The following is a 26,047-nucleotide window of genomic DNA, read 5'->3' as shown; positions in this document are numbered from 1 at the left end:
AATGTACTGTACTATAAAAGAAAGAAGACAGTACTTTAGATTAAAATTAAAATTATTATTTTTTCTTACCTGCACTGATGATAGACATTGTTTGGATGGGGCTTTTATGCATTGCCGCAGTCACACAATCAATCAAAAACAGAGAACAAGCCACAGTCACAAAAATGAAAAAGCCAAATAAAAACGCAATTACTTTTAGCAAAAACAAAAGCACCAAATAAAAGCTCCAAGTATCACCTCAGAACACTGCAATTGGAAATGGAAGGCTTTGATTACAATGGGGGGGGGGGTCGCAAATTAGCAGCGGAACAGTGAAAACAGAAGCTCAGGAGCACATTCTGCTTCCGAAGCAAAGTTCGCAAACTGAAATACTGACTTCCAGGTTTGCAGCATTCGAGTTCAAAGTTGTTCAGGAACTAAGCTGTTTGAAAACCGAGGTACCACTGTATACAGACATGGTTGCCATACATCCAGAATTGTAAGCAGCGTCTGGGCGGAAATTGCTGAAATGTCCAGGAAAATCTGGACGTATGACAGCCTATGTCGCAAGCGTAGATTTCGGCAAACTTCACTTGAAATAGATACGCCCTCCCCCCCCCCCCAGTTCCTTCAAGCCCTCCTCATAAGGCTTGGTTTCAGACCCTTGATGATATTGATTGACTCCTCTGCATCATCTTCATGAAGTTTTCCCTTAGCATGTAGCTAGCTGTAAACCTTAAATTTACTTTCCACAGTTGTTCCCATAAAGCAAAGTCAATGTTTTGTCCTACATCTCTGGCCCAGCTTCTCATTCATGATTTTATCATTTCATTCTTTGTATCCCACTCCAGTAACATTTAGATAATATTTTAACCCTGGAACCTAATAACTCCCTTTCATACTGTGAGTTTTGTTCTGCAAATCCGTTTAAAAAAATCTGACTTAAATGTTACATTCAACTGATGGTAAATTGACCAGTCTCCCTCCCACCTAGAGGAAGAAGTTCCCTTTATAGGGACCCCACATACAATGAAGCAATACCACACGGCCCTAAACCTAACCTCCTAATACACTGACCTCAGCGGGTATTGGTCTGCTGTGTCAAAGTTTTACTGGACGTTTGGACAATATTGGTGAGAGCACCTGTAATCTCAGGGTCACCACTTCCCCTGGAATAAGAATCACTTCTGTCCAAAAAAGTAAGTATGTCTGTAATTATGACAATCTGACCAATGCCTAGACGACTTAAGCCCTATATCAGACTCCTCTCCATGGGTTTCCCCCCAAATATAGAGCATGGTCCAATCCCCTGGACATTCTCAGACATACAGAAGTCCTTCTCAAGGTCATGAAGGAATCTGAAGAGGTGATTCAAGCAACACAAAAGGAGATGTCTCCTAAAGATCAGGAGGAACTTTCTGATAGTAAGAGCCAGCAGTGAAAAGGAACTCCCTCAGAAGGGGGTGGACTCTCCTTCATTGGAGGTATTTAAGAAGAAGTTGGATGGCCATCTGTCATGGATGTTTGAAATGAGTTTTTTTCAGCATTGGCAGGTGTTGGACTAGATTCCGAATCTACCATTCTATTATTCACCATGCTGTGAGTTCTTCAATTGACTTTTTTACGAGGGAAATTTTATCTACATTCCATGCGCTGATATGCTTTCAACCCTGTATGAATTATTTGGTGGGCCATGAGAGTGGCACTCTGACTGAAGCTCTTCCCACATTCCAAACACTAAGAAGATTTCTCTCTGGTGTGAATTCTGTGATGCAAAGCGAGACTGCGGCTGTGACTGAAGCTCTCTCCACATTCAAAGCACTGAAAGGGTTTCTCCCCTGTATGGATTCTTTGATGGGAAGTGAGATATGATCTGTGACTGAAGCGCTTTCCACATTCTAAGCACTGATAGGATTTCTCCCCTGTATGAATTCTTTGATGGGAAGTGAGATGGGTGCTGTGACTGAAGCTCTTCCCACATTCGAAGCACTGATATGGTTTCTTCCCTGTATGAATTCTTTGATGGGAAGTGAGACCCTGCCTCTGACTGAAGCTTTTTCCACATTCCAAACACTGAAAGGATTTCTCCCCTGAATGAATTCTTTCATGGGAAGTGAGATGGGTGCTCCTACTGAAGCTCTTCCCACATTCCAGGCACTGAAAAGGTTTCTCCCCTGTATGAATTCTTTGATGCAAAGTGAGAATGTCCTTTCGACTGAAGCTCTTTCCACATTCCAAGCACTGAAAGGGTTTCTCCCCTGTATGAATTCTTTGATGGGAAGCGAGATGGGTTCTCTGACTGAAGCTCTTTCCACATTCCAAGCACTGATAGGGTTTCTCCCCTGTATGAATTATTTGATGGGAAGTGAGATGTGATCTGTGACTAAAGCTCTTTCCACATTCTAAGCACTGATAGGATTTCTCCCCTGTATGTATTCTTTGATGCAAAGTCAGACTGTCCTTTCGACTGAAGCTCTTCCCACATTCCAAGCACTGATAGGGTTTCTCCCCTGTATGAATTCTTTGATGGGAAGTGAGATGATGGCTGTGACTGAAACTCTTCCCACATTCGAAGCACTGGTATGGTTTCTTCCCTGTATGACTTCTTTGATGGGAAGTGAGATCCTGCCTCTGACTGAAGCTTTTTCCACATTCCAAGCACTGATATGGTTTCTCCCCTGAATGAATTCTTTGATGGGAAGTGAGATTCTGCCTGTGACTGAAGCTCTTTTCACATTCCAAGCACTGATATGGTTTCTCCCCTGTATGAATTCTTTGATGGGAAGTGAGATATGATCTGTGACTGAAGCGCTTCCCACATTCTAAGCACTGATAGGATTTCTCCCCTGTATCTATTCTTTGATGCAAAGTGAGACTGTCCTTTTGACTGAAGCTCTTTTCACATTCCAGGCTCTGATAGGGTTTCTCCCCCGTATGAATTCTTTGATGCAAAGTGAGATGATCCTTTCGACTGAAGCTCTTTCCACATTCTCTGCAGTGATACAATTTCTCTCCTCTGTGAATTCTTCCATGTGAAGTGAGGCTATCCCTCCGAATGAAGCTCTTTCGTTGATGGGAGGTGGACTGGGAGCTCTGGCCGATGTTCTCTCCATACTCTGAATATTTATTTGATTTCTCTGATATGTGGATTCTGTTGTGGTCCCCCTTGTTCTTCCCTTCCCATTCATCACCAACTGCAATGAAGAGAAAAGATAATTATCGCCTCAGGAAGAAACCCACCACCTGAGCCCTCCCCCATCAATGCACTGCCATGTTAGGGTAAGTCGTGCTAACTCTGCATTGCTGCCCCGGACTCCAACCCCACTCAGAGCGAAGGGGACGTGGTTCACATCCATCATTGAACAAAGTTAATGAATGCTTGTGATAAAGGAAGGACTGAAGTTAAATGTGAGGCCTTACAATAGTTTTCACTGCCTTTGTTGGCTGGTATTAACTGACATATTGCTTGGCTTTTATCTGGGATAGATTTTATTTGGCTCAATCCTGGAATCCACCCCATATGCAAGGTCAGTCATCTCTTTGGTCAATCAAATGCAAGCAGAAGCCAAAACAACAAACCTGACAGAACTTACTTCAACTTCCCTAAAAACTCTCAAGCCCACATTTAAGAAGGTCTGGGGAGTTCAGACAAGCCTGGTCATTGTTTCAAAAGGCATGACTAGACAAAGAATATTCACAAACAGTTGATATCCCTCCATTCAGGGCTCACGGTGTGGATGTTAGAATCCCAGATGTTGTTGGTCTCCATCCAAATAGTGGAGCTTCATCAAATAGAGCAGGGATGTCCAACAGGTCGATCACGATCTACTGGTAGATCCCTGCAAGGTTTTGGTCAATCGCAGTCAATCGCTGACCCCCTCCCGGATCCTCCCTCCATTGTTGGAGAAAAGCTCAACAACTTTGACCTGAACCCCTACAAAAGAGGGGTAGATCACTCCCAAGTTTTGAATTCTGTGAGTAGATCGCAGTCTCTTGGAAGCTGGCCACCCCTGAAATAGAGGTAGGCATGGAATTTCAAAATTGATGTTATGATCTAACAGGGAATTTTAACGAGAGGGTCCATGATCCCTCAATTCTCCTTCTTGACTTCCTTACAAAAGCTCTCTTGTCGGGACCCAGCAACGTCCGTGCCTCCTCTGAAACAAGCAGGAGCATCTTCACCTGCACACTCCCCATCAGCTGTTGCCTCAATCTAAATTTGGTCTAAATTTAAACCTTTTTCTAAATATCTTTCTTCACTTTGAATCTCCTCTCATTTTCATGAAGAGACCAACTCTGTATAGTTTAATTGGTAATAGAAGATGGAAAATGACTATTACTCACACTTAATCTAAGCATAACAGTCACAAGAGCTTCTGACTAGGAATTCGGCTATGCGATGTTGAATGTTCTCTGTTCTCCGCTGTTTACCCTTTTTTGTTTCAATTTATACCAATTCATGAACCCAGAACTCATACACTGATCACCAAGGAGGAACGACATGATATTCCTGCAGATTTATTTAGTCTACATATTTGTATCATATATTAGCCTTATATGATCCTTGTTTTTAAAAGAAAAGGAAAAGTTATTCCTAAAAGAAAAGAAAAAGGCAAAACACAAAGGCCCCATCGGCAATCAGTCCTGAAATTAGGATCAGGTAATTTAAAGAATCATGGCTTCTAGTGCTGCGCGACGGATCAGTGAGTTCTCTGTCATTGGTAGGGCATTCAGAGCACAGTACTGGCGCCAATACATCGCGGTGGCCGGTGAGCTGTGACGTATTCCTAGCTCAAATTGCCTGCAGATGTCAAAGGCGCTCGAAGGCAGGTGGAGGAGCCCAAAAAGGTGCCCACCGTCTCAATCTCCATCCGCCTGCCTGCCTCCCCCCACCCCCAGACTGAGCAAGCCCCGATGCCTCTCCAGCCCCATCCATCCATGTCCCCATCTCCCCTCCCCTGGGGCTCACCAGATATCTTGGAGGTCCCTGGGAGGAAACGCTCAGAGGCTGTGAGGAGGGATGCAGGAGACAACCTGACCAGGTCAACTGTCCATCTTCCCCCTTCCATCCTCGCTAGGTTTACAGATTCAGTCTCTTTCATCCTTCCTGAGGAGTCGAGAAGCCACCACAAGCTGCAGGGTCCTGGGAGAGAGGAAGAAGCAAAGGGAGCCTCAGAGGCCCTGCAGGGATTCTCCTGCCCTAGATATTCCCCTGCTCCTGGAGAAGCACAAATGGGGCAGCCCCTTCCCAACAGAAACCCCATTTGAAACATCTACAGTGATTCCAACTTAATCTGTTTGCACCTCACCCCACTTCGTAAGGCTGGCATGGTATGCATAGTAGTGACTGAGAGTGGATTCCATTGAACTCAGTGGGGCTTATGGATAGAACTTGGTGCAAAAACCAGGCAGCATCCTGTCCCCAAGCCTGAAAACTGCAACCCCAGAGCATGGGCAGAATACAGCCGAATAGCTATTACATGTAGGTGCCCCCACGTCTCAATGCAAGAGATGACTTAGCAGTTGAGCTGGCTGGGCCCCAAACCTCTTTCTGCTCATCATTAGAGCTGCTGAGAGACCCTAGAAGGTTGGGAATAGAATCTGGCTCCTGCTGTTTCTTAGCCACCTCCTCATTTTCCTTATTCACGCAAAATGGAGTGATTTTTGGTTGTCCTTTCTTTAGAGAAGCTCTCTTTGGAGCAGGGCCCGTGGCACTCGGGGAGAGACCAGAAATTTTGTAACCACTCCAGGTCAACACCATCTTTCCCCTTAATTCCATATCATGTTTCCTTATACCATTTGTAGCAACTTCTGTGTCATTCACTTAGTGTTCTGCAGAATGCGGAGGCTAGACTGGTGACTGGGAGTGCCTGCTAGAACCATGTAAGACCGCTCCTAAAGGATCTACATTGGTTTCCAGTATGTTTCCAAGCAGAATTTAAAGTGTTGATGCTGACCTTTAAAGCCCTAAACGGCCTCGGCCCAGGATACCCGAAGGAGCATCTCCACCCCCATCCTTCAACCTGGACCCTGAGGTCCAGCACCAAGGGCCTTCTGGCGGTTCCCTCAGTGCAAGAAGAGAAGCTACAGAGAAGCAGGCTGAGGGCCTTCTTGGTAGTGGCGCCCTCCCTGTGGAACACACTCCCATCAGATGTCAAGGAGATGAGTAACTATGTGACCTTTAGAAGACACCTGAAGGCAGCCCTGTATATTATATGTGTTGGAAGCCGCCCTGAGTGTCTGGGAAAACCCAGTCAACTGGGTAGCAGGTAAATACTATTGTTGTTATTATTATTCACACAGGATGTTGATGGCGTTGCAGCTTCACCCCAGCGCCTTGCCAGGGCAGGAGGGGCTTGGTCTTCCTAAAAATATTGAGCTGAGCAAGGCTGGATGCAGCTCCTGCTCCCAAGAGTGGCACATGCCAGTCTGTGCACTTGCTCAGCTGGGAGGGGGCAGATGTTTAGCTGCTGATCCATCACAAGGTTGGAAACCAGATCTCACCCGGCCCTAGGGACTCCTCCCAAGAATCCTGGGAGCCAGAATTGGTTCAGGACCCTGAGAGTTGCAAGGAGACAGCTTCAGCCCTGCTGCCCAAAGACTGCAATTCCCAGAGTGGTCACCAATCCACCCTTCTTGCCAGGGAACTCTGGGAATTGTATTTGGGTAGAGGGTGGGAGAGGGCCTCCCCTCCAGTCTCCACACTTGGGGGGGCTGTATCTCCCCACTCCACAGGGCTTCTCCTTCCTCGGATTCCTCGGATGCTTCTCTGTGTTATGAAATGCGACTTTCCCCTCAATCTGAAGGGGCCTTATTTGCATGCCCTCTTTTTGTTCCCCCAAAAAGGACTCCTCCCCAAAAAGGAAGGCAGCATCTTGATCCAAAGGAAGAACAGAGTTGCAGACCTGCTGGACACTCAGCCCCTCCCTGGCTTGGCAGAGAGGAACTGGGGGCAGGACCCTCTGCTCCCTGACTTGGGGGTCTCCCCCCCCCATGCATGAGCCGAACGGGGGGGGGTTGCCTCCACCCTTGCAGCCCTGGGCCCCCCTTCTCCCCGCTGCACCCCAAGGGGGAAGAGAGAAGAGACTCACCAGATTCCAGGAGGCGCACCGAGGAAGTTTTTGCAAAGCAGAGAGAACAAAGCAGCCTCCTCTTTGCTTGCAGGAAGGGACTGGGCAGGGAGGGGCTTCTGCTGGGGAGGACCTTGCCCTCCCCCGCCCTCCCCTTCCTGTCCTCTCTAGGAATCCAGCTCTGCTCCTTTTAACCCTTGGCAAACCGAGGGCACCCAGACCGCCCCTCCCTCTCCCTGCCTGCTTCTGCGCTCTAGGGGCTGCCCTCCCTTCTCCATCTGGGCCAAGGACTCTGCATCAAGGCCCCCCCCCATCTTATGCAGACTGACGACAACGGAGATGGGGGTTTCTGCATTCTGCAGTGTGAATCTGGATCCGTACTTTGAAATGACTAAAAACCTGAATGTTAAAGCGCCTTTCCTGGAAGCGCCTTCCCTGGGACCCACCGGCAGGGTACATCCTGGAAGTCTCCCCCCCCTCCACACACACACACACGTTTCTCTTTCCCTGGGGGGCCAAGAGATGCTCCCCTGCCCTGCACCCCCAGGAGCCACTTTGCGGAAACTGAAGTGTGATGCCCACCAAAGGGAAGGCGAAGGTGAAGGACCCCTGGACCTTTGTCCGCAGACAGCTCCCCCCCTTTCTTCCCCCACACCAAACATAACCACAGTTTTGAAAGTCCTCCATACTCTGGGGATGTGCAGATTTCGCAGCTTTCTGTAAACCAGAGGCAGGGAAGAAGTGGCCAAAGAACCACCTTGCAGAAAAGGGGTCTTGTGGGCTGGGGTGCAGGATCCCTGAGGATCCAGTACAGGAAGAACTGAACAGGGAAGAACTGCCCCCCCATCATAGGGGGGTGGTACCCCCGCCTGACTCGCAGAAATAGACTCCCGGAGGAGCGAGCAAGGGAGGCCGATGGGCAGAGAGGACAAAAAGATGAAGATGCAGTGATGGGAAGGGAGGGCCCCCCAAAAAGGGCCCTTACTGGGCCCCGGATCTATGCAATCCAGATGCAAAGTGGGAACCCAACACCTGCAGGGCTTGCCTGGCAGGATGAAGCCCCTCCCCCTGCAAGAGATTACCCTCCCCCCACGCACAATAACACTGGGATATTCAAAAGGTAAAGGACCCCTGGACGGTTACGTCCAGTCAAAGGCGACTGTGGGGTTGGGGCGCTCGTCTCCGCTGTCAGGCCGAGGGGGCTGGCGTTTGTCCACAGACAGATTTTCCGGGTCACGTGGCCAGCAGAACTAAACCGCTTCTGGTGCAACGGGGTACATTGGTGAAAACCAGAGTGCACAGAAATGCCACAACTGCTTGTACTGGTATGTTTTTGAACTGCTAGGTTGGCAGAAGCTGGGACAGAGCAATGGGAGCTCACCCCGTCGTGGGGATTCGAACCCCAACCTCCCTTGTCCTTCAGATGAGGGTCCCCATCACCAAAGAGGGCCGTCAGGGTTGACTCCCCAGGGAGGGGGTGGAAAGAGGCACAGGAGCCAACTCCTAGGGGCCAAGGTCCCGTTGTCCCCCCCCCAAAAAAAGTTGATTGACATTAAAATGCTGAGGGGTGTGTGGCATCATCTCATCCATTAGCCTGGGAGGAAGAGGGTGTGGGAGGGAAGCCCAGCCAAGCATTGCCAGGGGGCGGTTGGGGGCGCTGGCAGAGAATTTCCTGGAGGGGCTCCAGAGCTGCCTTGGCGTCTTCCTCCTGCACAGGAATCTGATTGAAGTAAAGCGGGGCGTGGGGGTCCTAGTCCCACCGCACCCCCTTCCTCCAGGGAGTTTGGATTCATGGAATCCTAGAGCCAGCCAGCAAAAATCACAGAGAGCATGTGAAGCTAACTCTTTATTAGCAGAAACAAGGACTGCTCCAGGGAGCCAGGAATAGTCAGCACTCAACTCTTCTCAGCAGTTGCAGAGATGCAGGTGGAAGTATCTGCAGCCCAGCCCTTTGCGGTTCTGACGCACAAGAGCCAACTCCTAGGGGCTGATCGGCTTTGCCAATAAAATATTTGTAGGGTCCTGTCACCCCCAAACCTGCACTGCCATTCAAATAGTGTGTGTGCACGGCATCATATGATCAATTCTGCTGGACAGTGATTGCCTGGGCCCTCCTATTATTTTATTCAAGTTGGCACATCTGCTGAGAAGTAAGCCAGGTCAGAAGTAAGCCAGGTGGTACATGGGGAGTGATTTTCAGCCCCATGGAACCTTCAATGTGGGGTTCCGCAGGGCTCTAGCCTATCCCCCAGGTTGTTAAACATCTACATGAAACTGCTGGGTGGGGTTATCTGGAGGTTTGGAGTACGTTGTCAGCATTACGCTGATGACACTCAGCTCTGTTTCTCCTTTACACCTGCAGGTGAGGCAGTGGAAGTGCTGGACCAGTGTCTTGCCTCTGTAATGGACTGGAGAGATCTCCAAGGATCTTCAGGGGCGCCGACTTATAAAAAATATTGGGGGGGCCCATACCGGGATCCTGCCCCGGGAAGTTTTCTAAATTTTAGATGAAAATTAGTTTTAAAGTTTTTAAAAAGTATTTTAGAGTCATATGATCAACATTAGAACCCCGAAAACTCGACTCTCTATAACTCCACACTCCGGGAAACTCGACAAGCCTGAAACACTTTTTGGCTTTGAAAAAAGAAACAAAACATAAACACGCACGGTATTTTATTTTATAAAGATTTTTAATATTGCTCGAAATACCATTATTAGGGCTAGAGTGTCTTTAGAAAGGTGCAAATGTCGACCGTCTGACTGGATTACTGAATATGAAGTCGTTGATGACTGGTCGGATATCCAATTCATCCAAAACATCTCGATGGGCTTGAAGAACAGCCAAGTTGTTCAATCGCTTCTGTCCCATTGTTGATGGGAGATATGACTTCAGACGTCTAAGGGCGCTAAATGACCGTTCTGCTGTTGCTGTCGTGATTGGAACTACTTGGAGAAGCTTAATGCACTTCACTACTTCACATAACATTTCTCCAACTGCAGGCTCTTGTGTAATGTACTTTCTCACATCACGCATGTTTTTTAAGACCAGTTGTTTTTTATTAGCGATATCGGCTAACATATTCAAGTGTAAGCGCAGTCTCTCAATGTCTAGGTCATTTTTTAAAAACTCAGTTGATTTTTCAAAATTTGTTTCACCTCTGTTTACTAAAAGCAAGCACTCTTGTTCAACTGCAATGACCTGTGTGAATCCAGTTGATGCAAACCGCTCAGTAATGCAAGATTGCACCGTTTCACAAACTTCAATGTAAATAGCTTTGTAGTATTCCTTTGGGGTTTTGAAAGTGTGCGGTGAGCTGGCTTCGTTGTTTTCATACTTCTTTGGTATACGTCGATTCCGAGGAAGCGAAGGATCATCAACTTGTGAAGGTTTTTCTTTTAAACACAATTCCCAAAAGTGTTCAAAACTATCACGCCTTCCATTCAATATACAAATCAAGCCCTCATATATTTTTTCCAGATCAGCAACACTTAGATGAGGGCATTGAATTTTTTCATTGACATCCTCTACTGGGTTCATTGCATGGCAATAAAGACGTAAAAAGAAATAAGTTTTGAATTGTAACATTGACCCAAGGTAGCCTGCACATTTGTAACCTGCCTCTGTTTTGTCCTCTGCTGAAAATGTTTCAAAAAACTCTAGAAGTTCTTCAAAGTTTTTCAATATTCTCAAGATACTAGAAGCTCGCATAGTCCATCGAGTCGGGCAAAGGGGTCGCAGACCAGCTTGGTCGTTGGCGCTCTCACAGCGTATGCTTCTGAAAAGTCCCATCCTTTTGTTGGATTCCCTTACGGTGTTTATTAAGTCCTTGGCTAAGGCCATAATATCCCTCATAGACGTAAGATGGCGGAGACTGTCTACAACTGCCAAGTTTAAACTGTGAGCAGTGCAGTGCACATAACGTGCTTTTGGTTGTATATCCAAAACTAACTTTTTTAGTCCTTTGAACTTGCCTCTCATATTCGAGGCACCATCATAGCACTGTCCTCTTAAGTTATCCATTGACAAATCAAGACGAGCAAATACGTCTTTTAAAATACTAAACAGAGTTTGTGATTCAGTGTTGGGGGTCTCGTATAAGCCAATAAAGTCTTCGTGGATAATTAAGGAATCATCATCGACAGTACGAATACAAAATGACACTTGTTCGTGAAGCGAAGAATCACTTGTTTCGTCAACCATAATAGAAAAATGTTTAGTCTTCTTGATTGAAGCCAATACTTTTCTCAACACAGACTTTCCTAGTAGATCAATTATCTCGTTTTGAATATCGTGGGACGTCCACTTATACCCCGAACGCCCTAACCAATCTTTTAACTCAGGTACGTCATTCTTTCGGAGTTCCAACAATTGAAAAAAATTTGAGTTTACATCTTCGTGCCCTCTAATTGCTAGTCCTCGTCGGCATAAAAATAGCACGGTAGTAAAAATTGCCTCAAGAGCTAAACGGCCTTTCTTCATATCACTATGTAACTGTTCATTCAATTGGGAGGCCACACTTCGGTTATTGATGGAATTTAGTTTCAGAACACCTTCTTTATGCGTAAACGTATTTTCATGAAGACGGAATTTTTCCAAAGCCTTTTTCCAGTTAGAAAACCCTACGGAAATAAATGCATCTTCTTTTTTTGAAGAAAATTGTAATAGATTTTTAGCATCTGCCTCTTTGCAGGTTTTGCAAAAAACTTTTTTGGTACATGCTTCATATTCTAGCCATGTATATTTGATCAACCAAGACTTCTGAAATGATCTTCCCTTACCGGATTGTCCAGGTTTCGGCTGTGAACGGTTCTCGCATGAAGACAACGAAGCAATTGACGACACAATTATTGTCGGAGGTTGACTTGCAGTATCATCAACTTCCAAGCGCGCCTTTTTGGTAACAAATTTATCCATTGCAAACTTAATTCACAATACACTAAGAGACTAAAGTAAACGAATAAAATATAGGGGACGGGGACGGCCACAACGTAGAAGCTGGCTAGGCTGGATGGCCAAGCTCAGTATTATCTACACTGACCCACTGTTCCTAAACTGTGGCACCGGCCAAGCCAGCTCAGAATTGTCAGCACTGGGTAAGGTTCCACTTAAAATTAAAATTGCTGGCTGTGACAGCTGAGTCAATCTCGCCCTGACTTAGCTGTAACCTTACTCTTTAGGATTAAACAGCGCCTATTCCAATAAAACGTACCCCGGTAGCTGTGACTCAAATCCCGTTAACGCTAGCTCAGGCCCAGATTTATTATTATTATTATTATTATTATTTATTTATGAATATGCTATTATTAGTTCTCTAACTATATCTAGAATTGTGTTTCTATCCAAAAGGCTCAACTTAAAATTTCCCCAAATCAATTAATGAAGGCAACAAATTCCTAGTGAAAGAGAACCCTTATTTGTTAATTAAGGCAACAAATTCCCAGTGAAAGAACCCTTATTTGCTTGCAGGCTATAATTTTTTAGCTAGAGGGAGGAATGAGAGGCTTAGTAGCCAGTGCCAAGAATCACCGCTAAACCAGGCACTGTGGCCCCTCAGCAAAATTCACGTAGAGTTATTTACAGCATTCAAATTGCAGTCCCAAACCTCCACTCTACTCGGCACTGAGGCAAAGCAGGACAAATTCCGCCAATAAGAACCACGAAAGCGAATTAATTGCAATAATCTATATGGCCTCTACCTTATGCAGAACCTTATGCAATTAAAATCCCCAGCAATTAAATCACTTATGCACTTAAATCCCTTGATTCCTTCTGAAATTAAATCCAACTAGCAAAATTGAAACACTCGTTAAATCACTAATGAATTACCTCTGCGCTAAATTAGAATTAAATTAGAATATTATTTAAAAGGAACAGAGCTGGCTTGTCTGAGTTGAATTAAAATATTATTTAAAGGAACAGGGAGATGAGGTGCCTTGTGAATGAATTGACGAAAAAATTATATCTCCCAACCAATTACTTTAAATAAATTGTCTTCCCCAAGTCAAGCACTTTAAATAGCACTATCGCTTAATTAAATTTCCTGTTTAAACGTGGTAGCACAGTAGACGTAATTCTTGTTGCTCTATAATAACAGGCTGTTGCTCTATAGCAACGGAGCTAGCAGAGGCCACCCTTCTCCCGAAGCCTTGCCTGCTTTAAAATGGCGTCCGCCTCAGCCCCTGTGGGGAAATTTAATGGCGGCCGCGGATGAACTACCGCCGCTGAAAACTATCCCCTCGATAAAAGGGGTGCCTACTGTGGGAGGGGGTACCAAAGTGCGGCTACCAAGCAGTCAACTCCCAAACTCCGCTACTTTGCTTATTTAAAACAATGAATTTAAACCAAGGCTTATTTCCCACGTGGCTTGCCTCTCCTAAAATGGCCGCCGCCAAAAAGCCACGTGGTCATCCAAAATGGCTGCCGCAAAGCTATCCCGTTGCCTAGCGACGGCGCTAAATCTCCCAGTGGTAGCCGTTTGCTGCGAAAACCAGCAACCCCAAAGCAACCGCTCCCAAAGCGAAACGAGCCCGTGCCCTGAATGCTAGTGCTGAATCAGGGACCCCCCCAGGAACGGACGCAACAGCAGGGAGAGGACCCACGCACCCCTAAGACTTGCAGGCTTGACCCCCGGTAAGCTCCACGGCAATACGACCTGATCGAAGAGGTGAGGACTCCTCCTCCCGGAATCTCAGCAGAGCCGCGTGGCTGAAGAGATGAAGCGATTCGGAGAGGTGATGCTGTTCCTGCGTGAAGTAGCGATGTGCCGGGCAAAGGAGCCTCTCAGTGGCTTCGGGGGTGGGCGGTCAGCTCCCTTAAGCAAGGCAATAGCAGCAGCAAGCAGAAGGCGCTCAAACCGCTGAGTATGCCCTGTAGCCTTGACTATTTAATCCAATTCCCCCGGCTGAGCAGCGAAGCGGCACGAGGTGATCCGCCGACGATCCGTCAACAGAGACGGCGGTTTGGTGGGCAGGGATTCCCTGCAGCAGAAGCGGAGCGGTCGGGGCGAAACAGCAAGCAAAGTCCGACCTGCTAAAGAAACCTGGAAAAGAAACCTAGAAACCCGGAGCAGCAAGTATACGAACCTCAGAGGAACCTCCGAAAATGTGGGGGCTAGCCGGAGAAGAGAGGGCGAGCCCCCTCTGCTCCGGCCCTAAATAGGGCAAGCCACGCCCCCCCCAGCCAGCCGATTGGCTGGCTGGGAGGTGTGGCCGGTCGGGATTCCCCTGTTCTCGCGGGGGCTGAAACCGCCAGGAGGAAGGGAATTCCCCCCGGCAGTGCCTTGGCAGTGGCGGTGGTGCTGCGAAGCAGCAAGGCAGGAGCCCCCGCCCCCGGGGATTACCTAATCTCGCGGGGGACGGCCAGGGCTCTCCGACTAGGGCGCGCGGCTGGCTGGCTGGCTGGCGAGGGAGCAGGTGGGGAGGAGGCGGGGGACGGCGGCGGCGAGGGGCGCCCGAGATTATTGGGGGGGCGGAGCCCCCTCAAATAAATTATTGAGGGGGCTCAGGCTCCCTCAGGCCCCATGGAGTCGGCGCCTATGAGGATCTTTGTTTACGTTCACACAGAAAGATAATCCTATTTTTATTTCAAACTATCCCAATAATAATTGGGACAAAATATTTTAAAAGCTGGCAAAGAGACCTTGCCAATTTTATATGGCAAGGGAAGAAAGCCAGATTAAAATCAGAAATGATGGGGCCAAAAGAAACGGGGGGATTTGCAGTCCCAGATTTAAGAAGATATTTTGAAGCAGCATGCTGGAGTTGGATGAAAGCGTGGATGTTACTAAAAGATACTGAAGTTTTGGAACTAGAAGGCTGGGACAAAATACAGGGTTGGCATGGATATTTATTCTATGGGAAAATACAATTGCATAAAGGATTTACGAACCGCCTTGTGAGAAAGACCCTATTTGAGGTATGGGAGAGAACAAAAGAGAGAATTATGGAAAGAACTCCAAGGTGGACCTCTCCAATAGAGGCAACCTCGACATTAAAAAAAAAATTGCCTGGCCAACTTATAGAGATTTAGCAGAAGGAATGAATGAAAATACAGTGGTACATCAGGTTAAGTACTTAATTCGTTCCGGAGGTCTGTACTTAACCTGAAACTGTTCTTAACCTGAAGCACCACTTTAGCTTATGGGGCCTCCTGCTGCTGCCGCACCGCCGGAGCACGATTTCTCTTCTCATCCCGAAGCAAAGTTCTTAACCTGAAACACTATTTCTGGGTGAGCAGAGTCTGTAACCTAAAGCGTATGTAACCTGAAGCGTATGTAACCTGAGGTACCACTGTATCAAATTAAAAGAATACAAAGAACTCAAAATACTGGGAATAAATTGGTTAGAATATTTCCAACTTAAGGCTACATACAAGAAAGATATAAAAACTGTTGAATAGTTTTATTGCTTTATTGTTTGGCGCCCAGCCACACTTCCCCTGCGAGCCTCTGCAGGTCATAAAGCAATTAGCAATTAGCAAAGTTGCACAGCGGTCGTGTGTCGAAAGAGCAGTAAATCAGTCCCAAACGTTTCTTCTGTCCTAATATCTCTTTATTGGAACAAAAAAGCGTATTTACAATCTCCAACAGCCATCCGTGTTAAGCTGCATCTTCTCTCTCTCCTTGCAGCGTCTTAACTGAACGCTTTCGATTTCCACTCAGTACACAGCATTCCAAGCTGCTTTCCTCACATCCTGGCTTACTTCCCTTGTAATCGCCTCCTCTCAGGCTCGAGGCATAGAAGGTTAACCCTTCACTACACCCAACAAAAAGTAGGGGATTTGGGAAATAAAATATCAAAATTAGAAAGAGAGGTTTTACAAAATAATCAAAAAACACTCTCTAAAATATATAGATTATTAGATAAAGTCCTCCCAGATCAAGAAGTCAAAGGAGAGAATATTCTAAAGTGGGAACGGGATTTAGGATATACAATTGATTCTGAAGATTGGAAAAAGTTTTGGGGGAAAAATATAAATTTTACAGCTTAGTATTCATTAAGAGAGAATTATATGAAGATGCACCACAGATGGTATATGGCACCAGACAGACTGGCAAAAACAAATAGATCAAATAGTAATAAATGCTGGAGATGTAATAGAATGAAAGGCACTCTATACCATATGTGGTGGACATGTCCAGAGATCAAAAAATTTTGGGAGATGATCCATGAAGAGATTAAAAAATTGATAAAGTATCATATATCAGGAGGGCAAAAGCATATTTACTAGGAATCTTGAGTAAGCATATCCCCAAAGACAAAATTAACATCTTTCTGTATGCAACAACAGCAGCGAAAATGTTGGTAGCCAGTCATTGGAAAGGAAATTATATCCCAACAAAAGGGGACTGGTTAAGTAAACCATGTGAGTACCTGGAGTTAGTAAAATTGACGGATTTAATAAGGCATAAATCCAAAACTATAATACAGAAACAATGGGAGTGCTTAAATGAATATTTATACAAGCAGGGCTCAAATACGAAAGTTTGGCTGTGCTTAGACTAAGCTTGTTAAGAATATAGAGAACATAAAGATTTGACGGATTATGAAAGAACCTAAGGAAGGGAAATGATTGAAGAACAGATGTAAAGGCGAGCAAGATAACCAAGAGGCGTGTGGTGAATGTGGTGGAAGTTTTAAAAAATATTTTAACTAGGATTTATATATTGTAATGCTTGAAGGAGTCAAAATTAAGGGAGTGAAGCAATTAGCAATTCAAGCTAAAGAGCTAGCCCAGGAAAATGAAAAAAAAAAGTAACTACACTATCTAAACAGGGGTCAGAATTGCCTGACCCCCAGAGAAGAGCTAATCGATTCTGGGTGGAATTCCGGAAGAAATACAGGCTAAAGAGTTGGAAGAAACTTTGAGAACCTGGCTATGCTCCACCTCCATCGTTCTGCCCGGACACTGAGGTCCAGCACCAAGGGCCTTCTGGCGGTTCCCTCCGTATGAGAAGCCAAGTAACAGTGAACCAGGCAGAGGGCCTTCTCGGTAGTGGCACCCACCCTGTGGAACGCCCTCCCATCAGATGTCAAAGAGAAAAATAACTACCAAACTTTTAGAAGACATCTGAAGGCAGCCCTGTTTAGGGAAGCTTTTAATGTTTAATAGGTTATTGTATTTTAGTGTTTTCTTGGAAGCCGCCCAGAGTGGCTGGGGAAACCCAGTCAGATGGGCGGGGTATAAATAATAAATTAGTAGTAGTAGTAGTACTCAAGGAGTTAGTTTGAAGGGAGAAGATGTGGAACGAGCCCATAGCTGCCGAGGGCCCAAGGGGAGAAAATCCCCCAGGAATGTAATAATTAAATTTTCTAGAAAGAAGCTGCAACAGCAGGTATACCAGACTTTGAAGAAAATCTGGGATATCATATAGTTAAATGTATGTATAGAGGTGAGTCCTTAAAGTCACTGCAGGAAGTAACAGAGAATACAGGTAACCAATATTGGTTAAAAATTGGAGGACTATACAACAAATTTCCAAAGTCCAAGAGACAGGAAATAGGAGTTTAGAAGAGCCAGTAGAGGAACTATACAAACAAATGAACAGACAACCCAACTTATTCAAAAGATGTGGAGTAAGGAAGAACAAGTTAGCGAAGCAACGGTTGAAAGGATAATGAAAGGAACAGATGAGATTAAAGTACAGTGGTGCCCCGCAAGACGAATGCCTTGCAAGACGAAAAACCCGCTAGACGAAGAGAATCGCGGAACGGATTCTTTTCGCCTTGCGAGGCACCACTGTAAGCAAATGTAGAGCGCTGAAATTAAAATTCTTTCTAAAATGGTACAGAACTCCAGCCCAGCTTGCTAATATGGTAGCAGGATTGAATTCTAGCTGTTGGCACTGTAAGCAAGCCAAGGGATGGTTTTCCCATATGTACTGGGAATTCCCAGAGGTAAAGGAATTCTGGAAAAAAATCCTAAAGGTTATTAATGAAATTTTTAAAGGGAAGCTTTCAATAGATTTTGATTTCAGTGTGACGCGGTGTGACGCGACAGCTAAAAAAGCCAATGCAATTCTGGGCTACATCAATAGGAGTATAGCATCTAGATCAAGGGAATGCTTGATCAAGCCTGCTTCTCCCCCCGCCAGCCCCACAAGATCGCGGGATAGCGGGGCAAGCTGTCCCTGAAGGCAGAAGAGGGAGACGGAGCGCTCCGTCTCCCTCTTCTAGCTTGGGGATGGCTGCGCAAACCTGGGGGGGAAATAAAAAATTTCCCCTTGATTTCCCCCCCAAAAAACTAGGTGCGTCCTATGGGCCTGTGCGTCCTATAGGGCGAAAAATACGGTATGTAAGAAATCCTAAACTCGAATAAAATAAAATAAATTTTAAATAAAGAAAGTAATGCAAAACAGATTAATCAATTCAACTTTTAAAAACAACTCCTAAAACAGCAATTTAACATGAATTTTACTATCTAACGAGAGCACTGATCCATAAAATGAAAGCAATAATCAATGTACTGTACTATAAAAGAAAGAAGGCAGTACTTTAGATTCAAATTCAAATTATTATTTTTTCTTACCTGCACTGATTGATAGACATTGTTTGGATGGGGGGCTTTTATACATTGCTGCAGTCACACAATCAATCAAAAACAGAGAACAAGCCACAGTCACAAAAACGAAAAAGCCAAATAAAAACATAATTTCTTTTAGCAAAAAAAAAAGCACCAGATATAAGCTCCAAATATCACCTCCGAACACTGCAATTGGAAATGGAAGGCTTTGATTACAATGGGGGGGGGCGCAAATTAGCGGCGGAACAGTGAAAACAGAATGAAGAAGGCTTTGATTACAATGCAGGGGGACACAAATTAGCAGGGCAACAGTGAAAACAGAAGCTCAGGAGCACGTTCGGCTTCCGAAGCAAAGTTCGCAAACTGGAACACTGACTTCCAGGTTTGCAGCATTCGAGTTCAAAGTTGTTCAGGAACTAAGCTGTTTGAGAACCGAGGTACCACTGTATATAGACATGGTTGCCATACATCCAGAATTGTAAACAGCGTCTAGGCGGAAATTGCTGAAATGTCCGGGAAAATCTCGACATATGGCAGCCCATGTCGCAAGCGTAGAGTTCGGCAAACGTCACTTGAAATAGATACGCCCCCCCACCCCCGTTCCTTCAAGCCCTCCTCATAAGGCTTGGTTTCAGACCCTTGATAATCTTGATTGACTCCTCTGCATCATCTTCATGAAGTTTTCCCTTAGCATATATACAAGCTTTCAAACTGTGAGTTTTGTTCTGCAAATCCATTTTTAAAAATCTAACTTAAATGTTGCATTCAACTGATGGTAACTTGACCAGTCTCCCTCCCACATAGAGGAAGAAGTTCCCTTTATAGGGACCCCACATACAATTAAGCAATACCACACGGCCCTAAACCTAACCTCCCAATACATCAACCTCAGCGGGTAAACATTCAGTCTGCTGTGTCAAAGTTTTACTGGACGTTTGGACAATATTGGCAAGAGCACCTGTAATCTCAGGCTCACCACTTCCCCTGGAATAAGAATCACTTCTGTTCAAACCAGTAAATATGTCTGTAATTATGACAATCTGACCAATGCCTAGATGACTTAAGCCCTATATCAGACTCCCCTCCATGGGTTTCCCCCCAAATATAGAGCATGGTCCAATCCCCTGGACATTCTCAGACTTACAGAAGTCCTTCTCAAGGTCATGAAGGAATCTGAAGAGGTGATTCAAGCAACACAAAAGGAGATTCCTCCTAAAGATAAGGAAGAACTTTCTGATAGTAAGAGCCAGCAGTGAAAAGGAACTCCCTCAGAAGGGGGTGGACTCTTCTTCATTGGAGGTATTTAAGAAGAAGTTAGATGGCCATCTGTCATGGATGCTTGAAATGACCTTTTTTCTGCATTGGCGGGGGTTGGACTAGATTCCGAATCTACCATTCCGAGTGAAATTTTCTCCACATTCCATGCGCTGATATGCTTTAAACCCTGTATGAATAATTTGGTGGGCCATGAGAGTTGCACTCTGACTGAAGCTCTTTCCGCATTCCAAGCACGGATAAGGTTTCTCCCCTGTATGGACTCTTTGATGGGAAGTGAGATTGTCCTTTCGACTGAAGCTCTTACCGCATTCCAAGCACTGATATGGTTTCTCCCCTGTATGAATTCTTTGATGGGAAGTGAGGTTATTCCTTCGAATTAAGCTCTTTGTTTGATGGGAGGACTGGGAGCTCTGACGGATGTTCTCTCCACACTTTGAATATTTATCGGACTTCTCCGCTATGTCGATTCTGTTGTGGTTCCCCTTGTTCTTCCCTTCCAATTCATCACCATCTACAATGAAGAGAGTAGCTAATTAGAGCTTCAGGAAGAAACGGAGCTCCAGATTATTGAACAATGTTAATGGATGCTTGTGATAGAGGAAGAACTGAAGAGAGTTAGATGTGAGGCCTTACTATAGTTTTCACTGCCTTTTTTAGCTGGAATTTCTTGCCTTTTATCTGGGATAGATTTTGTTTGGCTCAGTCATGGAGTCCAATCCATGTTGAAGGTCAGTCATCTCTTTGGTCAACAAAATGCAGACAGAAGCAAAAGCAAAAATGAGACTTCCCTGTGTGGTGCGCTCAGTGGTGGGTCGAGGGAAGTGCTCTGATACAGTCGAGAAAGAGGAAGGACAGTTAAAAAGCATTCTGGGAATTAGGAACCGGGAAAGAAGACAAACCAAGGCTAGTAATAAAAGAAGGGAAAGTGCACAGCGCCATCTGGCAGACAATTTTAAAAGTGCAGGCAAAATGTGTTGATGTGCTCATCCTCTGTATTTGAAGCCGACTCCTCTATCTCTTCCATTATTAAATAGTGGGAATAATATTCATAACCTGACGGCTCCCAACAGTTTGAAATATTCCAGACTTGGAGGTTCTGGTCTTATTTAAAGACATCACCAGCCAAACCTGGGCCAAAGCATATTAACCTGTGTACATAAGAAAAAGAAATGGAAGGTCAAGATGGCTGAGAAGAAAATACAATCTAAAATAACTGTTACTGCCAGCTCCCAAGGTAGGAGACTTTCAATAGCAGAAACTGATCCCAATGCAGATTTGAAAGACTTGATAGTCAACATGAACAAAAATATAAATGATAAACCGGATTCAATGAACAATAAGATTGAACAACATTTAAAAATAATAATAGATCTCCAAGGTCAGGTAAAAGACCTGACAATAAAAAATAAGGAGCTAGACAAAACAGTTCAAGAATTAAAAATCAAGACAAGAAGAAGTGTCCAAACGGATTCAGGATGAAAATAAAGACCTGAGGAAAAATCAGGAGATTATACCGGATGACATAACAGAGATAAAGAAGGCACAAGAGCAATTATTAGATCAGATTGCCGTCTAGGACATGTATCGGCATCAAATGGTTCTGCACTTCTGAGGAATTCCTGAATCCCAAAATGAACAAATTGAGAACAAAATAATCCAAGAGTTAGCAAAGTGGATGGGAGTACAGGAAGACGAATTATTAATGGATGTGGACAAAATATTTAGGATCAGATCAGAAAGATCAAACATGTACAAAGGCCCAGGAGATTACCTAGTGTTTATAAACTCAAGGCTACTGAAAGACAAAATATTTCAAAAAGAAGCCAATGTAAATTAGTAATCAAAGATGGAGAATGAATGAAAAAAATTTAAATGTTGAAAAGATTCTAGGTAAAGCACAGGAATTACTTAGAGAATTCTTCCAAATTAATAAAGAACAAGATACAGATAGTAGAATAATATGGGAGGTGAGCAAAGCTGGTATAAGAAGATTTTATATTCAACAAAATGTGATTCATAAAAGAAACAGAGAAAAGAAAATGTATCAAATTAGAAAAGAAATAGAAGAAAATGAGGAAATATTAGCCAAACATCCAAAACAAGATCAAGATAGAGCTAATGTCAAAAAGTATAGACCAATCTCTCTACTTAATGTGGATTACAAAATTTTTGCTAATATATTGGCCAAGAGGCTGAAGAAGGTCATGTCAGAATATATCCATAAGGTCCAGGCAGGTTTTCTGCCTGGAAGACATATGAAGGATAATATTAGGAATATAGTAGATATTCTGGAAAAGTTGGAAGCAAGAAAAAATTGTAAAGCAATGTTAATGTTTATTGATGCGGAGAAGGCCTTTGATAATGTATTTTGGAGTTTTATGACACATAATTTAGAAAGTATTAGGGTTGGTCAAGAGTTTTTAAACGGTATTAATGCGATCTATCAGGAACAAAAAGCTAAAATTATAGTAAATAATGTGGTATCAGAGAAAATTAGAATTGAGAAGGGTACCAGGCAAGGGTGCCCACTTTCCCCTCTGCTCTTTATTTCGGTCCTGGAGGTCTTGTTAAGTATGTTAAGGAAAGATGAACAAATTAAAGGTATAGTAGTAGGATCCAAACAGTATAAATTAAAAGCCTTTGCAGATGACTTGGTGTTGACATTACAAGATCCGGACTCCAGTGCAGTAAAAGGACTGGAGACAATACAGGAGTTCAGACAGGTAGCAGGATTTAAGTTAAATAAGAGCAAAATTAAAGTATTAGAGAAAAATCTGGACAATGAGGAAAGGAAATTACTACAAGAAAAGACAGGCCTACTTTTTGTGAAAAAAGTTAAATATCTGGGGGTTAATTTGTCAGTGAAAAATCTGAATTTATACAAAGATAACTACGAGAAATTATGGAATGAAATCAAGAGAGATTTAGCGATTTGGTCAAATTTAAAATTGTCATTAATGGGCCGGATTTCTGTGGTTCAGATGAATGTATTGCCAAAGATGTTTCTTTTTGTTTCAAGCCCTCCCAATTATTCACAATGTGAAATGTTTTAAAGAATGGCAGAAAGCTTAATCTAGATTTATCTGGCAGGGGGGGAAACCCAGAATTAAGTATAAATTACTAATGGACTCAAAAGAAAAAGGGGGATTCTCCCTGCCAGATTTGAAGATTTATTTTGAGACTGCAGCTCTCTGCTGGGTTAAGGAATGGATACAACTGGATGATGCTGATGTTTTAGACTTGGGGGGATTTGGCAATGTGTTTGGATGGCATGCTTCTCTATGGTATGACAAGGTAAAGGCCCATAACGGTTTTAAAAATAATGTAATTAGAAAATCTCTATATAATGTTTGGCTAAAATACAAAGATCTCTTAGAGAGGAAAACACCCAGATGGCTTTCACCAATGGAGGAAAAGGCCCCCAAAAAGTGAAATATGGAAACCAAGTGGTTGAGATACGCTGATCTGTTACTGGAAGATAAAGAAGGATATAAATTAAAACCATTTGATCAAATTAAAGATAAAATAAATTGGCTACATTATCACCAGATTAATGAACTGTAAAAATTAGATAAGAAAAATGGTTTTGCTTCTGAAAAAAATAAGTTGGAAATGGAGTTGTTGGACTCTAAAGTTAAAAAATTTGTCTAAAATGTATAATTTATTGTTGGAATGGCATACAAAGGATGAACAAGTTAAATCTGTGATGATAGACTGGGCAAGAGATTTGGAACACAACATAATGTTTGAAGATTGGGAGAGGTTATGGAGGAAAGGGGTCAAGTTCACTGCATGTACGGTGTTAAAGGAAAATATAATGAAAATGATGTATAGATGGTACTTAACTCCTGTAAAATTTGCAAAGATATATCACAATAGTGATAACTTATGTTGGAAATGTAAAGAAAAAGAAGGTACTTTTTATCATATGTGGTGGACCTGCCCCAAGGTGAAAGACTTCTGGGAGAAGATTTATAATGAATTGGGGGAAAAGTTGAAATATACATTTATTAAGAAACCAGAGGCCATTCCTCTTGGAATAACAGGATTGGAACTGCCCAAGAAAGATGTTAGACTGTTTTTGTATGCCACAATTGCTGCTAGAATTTTGTTGAGCAAGCCCCAGTACCTCTCCAGCCCCATCCATCCATGTCCCCATCTCCCCTCCCCTGGGACTCACCAGATCTCTCGGAAGTCCCTGGGAGGGAACGCTCAGAGGCTGTGAGGAGGGATGCAGGAGACAACCTGACCAGGTCAACTGTCCATCTTCCCCCTTCCATCCTTACGAGCTTTGCAGGATCCGTCTCTTTCATCCTTCCTGAGGAGTCGAGGAGCCACCACAAGCTGCAGGGCCCTGGGAGAGAGGAAGAAGCAAAGGAAGCCTCAGAGGCCCTGCAAGGATTCTCCTGCCCTAGATATTCCCCTGCTCCTGGAGAAGCACAAATGGGGCAGCCCCTTCCCAACAGAAACCCCATTTGAAACATCTCCAGTGATTCCCATTCAATGTGTTTGCACCTCACCCCACTTCATTAGAGCTGCTGAGAGACCCTAGAAGGTTGGGAATAGGATCTGGCTCCTGCTGTTTCTTAGCCACCTCCTCATTTTCCTTATTCACGCAAAATGGAATGACTTTTTGGTTGTGCTTTCTTTAGAGAAGCTCTCTTTGGAGCAGGGCCCGTGGCACTCGGGGAGAGACCAGAAATTTTGTAACCACTCCAGGTCAACACCATCTTTACCCTTAATTCCATATCATGTTTCCTTATACCATTTGTAGCAATTAAAGCTTTTCTAACTTTAGTCTGCAGCAACTTCTGTGTCATTCACTTATTGTTCTGCAGAATGTGGAGGCTAAACTGGTGACTGCTGCTGGAACCATGTAAGACCGCTCCTAAAGGATTTACTTTGAAAGTGTTGGTGCTGACCTTTAAAGCCCTAAATGGCCTCGGCCCAGGATAACCGAAGGAGCATCTCCACCCCCATCGTTCAGCCTGGACACTGAGGTCCACCACCAAGGGCCTTCTGGTGGTTCCCTCAGTGAAAGAAGATAAGTTGCAGGGAAGCAGGCTGAGGGCCTTCTTGGAAGTGGCGCCCTCCCTGTGGAACACGCTCCCATCAGATGTCAAGGAGATGAGTAACTATGTGACCTTTAGGAGACACCTGAAGGCAGCCCTGTATATTATATGTGCTGGAAGCAGCCCTTAGTGTCTGGGAAAACCCAGTCAGATGGGTGGCAGGTAAATACTATTGTTGTTATTATTATTCACACAGGATTTTGATGGCGGTGGCAGCTTCACCCCAGTGCCTTGCCAGGGCAGGAGGGGCATGGTCTTCCTAAAAATATTGAGCTGAGCAAGGCTGGATGCAGCTCCTGCTCCCAAGAGTGGCACATGCCAGTCTGTGCACTGGCTCAGCTGGGAGGGGGCAGATGTTTAGCTGCTGATCCATCACAAGGTTGGAAACCAGATCTCACCCGGCCCTAGGGACTCCTCCCAAGAATCCTGGGAGCCAGAATTGGTTCAGGACCCTGAGAGTTGCAAGGAGACAGCTTCAGCCCTGCTGCCCAAAGACTGCAATTCCCAGAGTGGTCACCAATCCGCCCTTCTTGCCAGGGAACTCTGGGATTTGTATTTGGGTAGATGGTGGGAGAGGGCCTCCCCTCCAGTCTCCACACTTGGGGGGGCTGTATCTCCCCACTCCACAGGGCTTCTCCTTCCTTGGAGTACTCGGATGCTTCTCTGTGTTATGAAATGCGACTTTCCCCTCAATCTGAAGGGGTCTTATTTCCATGCCCTTTTTTGTTGCCCCAAAGACTCCTCCCCCAAAAGGAAGGCAGCATCTTGATCCAAAGGAAGAACAGAGTTGCAGACCTGCTGGACACTCTGCCCCTCCCTGGCTTGGCAGAGAGGAATTGGGGGCAGGACCCTCTGCTCCCTGAATTGGGGGTCTCCCCCCATGCATGAGCTGAACAGGGGGGGGCCCTTGCCTCCTCCCTTGCAGCCCTGGGACCCCCTTCTCCCCGCTGCGCCCCAAGGGGGAAGAGCGAAGAGACTCACCGGATTCCAGGAGGGGCACCGAGGAAGTTTTTGCAAAGCAGAGAGAACAAAGCAGCCTCCTCTTTCCTCGCAGGAAGGGACTGGGCAGGGAGGGGCTTCTGCTCGGGAGGACCTTGCCCTCCCCCGCCCTCCCCTTCCTGTCCTCT

At 44.8% G+C, this 26,047-nt stretch overlaps 2 protein-coding genes across 2 annotated transcripts in view; both read right to left on the bottom strand.

Annotated features, from left to right (window-relative positions):
* Positions 1–1,722, bottom strand: part of LOC308469484 (uncharacterized protein) — a 74,835-nt gene extending 73,113 nt beyond the window's left edge. The window contains exon 1 of the mRNA XM_080992004.1: positions 1,649–1,722. The gene's annotated coding sequence lies outside the window, so the exon portion shown is untranslated. The remainder of the gene's footprint in view (positions 1–1,648) is intronic.
* Positions 1,716–25,995, bottom strand: LOC308469616 (uncharacterized protein). Its single transcript, XM_080992336.1, has 4 exons — positions 25,902–25,995; positions 24,029–24,202; positions 4,949–5,122; positions 1,716–3,173 (listed from the first exon to the last, which is right to left on the bottom strand). Exons 2-4 carry the CDS (start codon positions 24,159–24,161, stop codon positions 1,717–1,719), a joined length of 1,764 nt encoding a protein of 587 aa, XP_080848462.1. The 5' UTR covers positions 24,162–24,202; positions 25,902–25,995; the 3' UTR covers position 1,716.
* Positions 25,996–26,047: the final 52 nt, after the last annotated feature.

This window comes from Podarcis pityusensis, assembly GCF_964106645.2.
Source record: "Podarcis pityusensis genome assembly, chromosome: 2".
Lineage (NCBI taxonomy): Eukaryota > Metazoa > Chordata > Lepidosauria > Squamata > Lacertidae > Podarcis > Podarcis pityusensis.
This window is presented reverse-complemented; position numbering and strand designations above follow the sequence as displayed.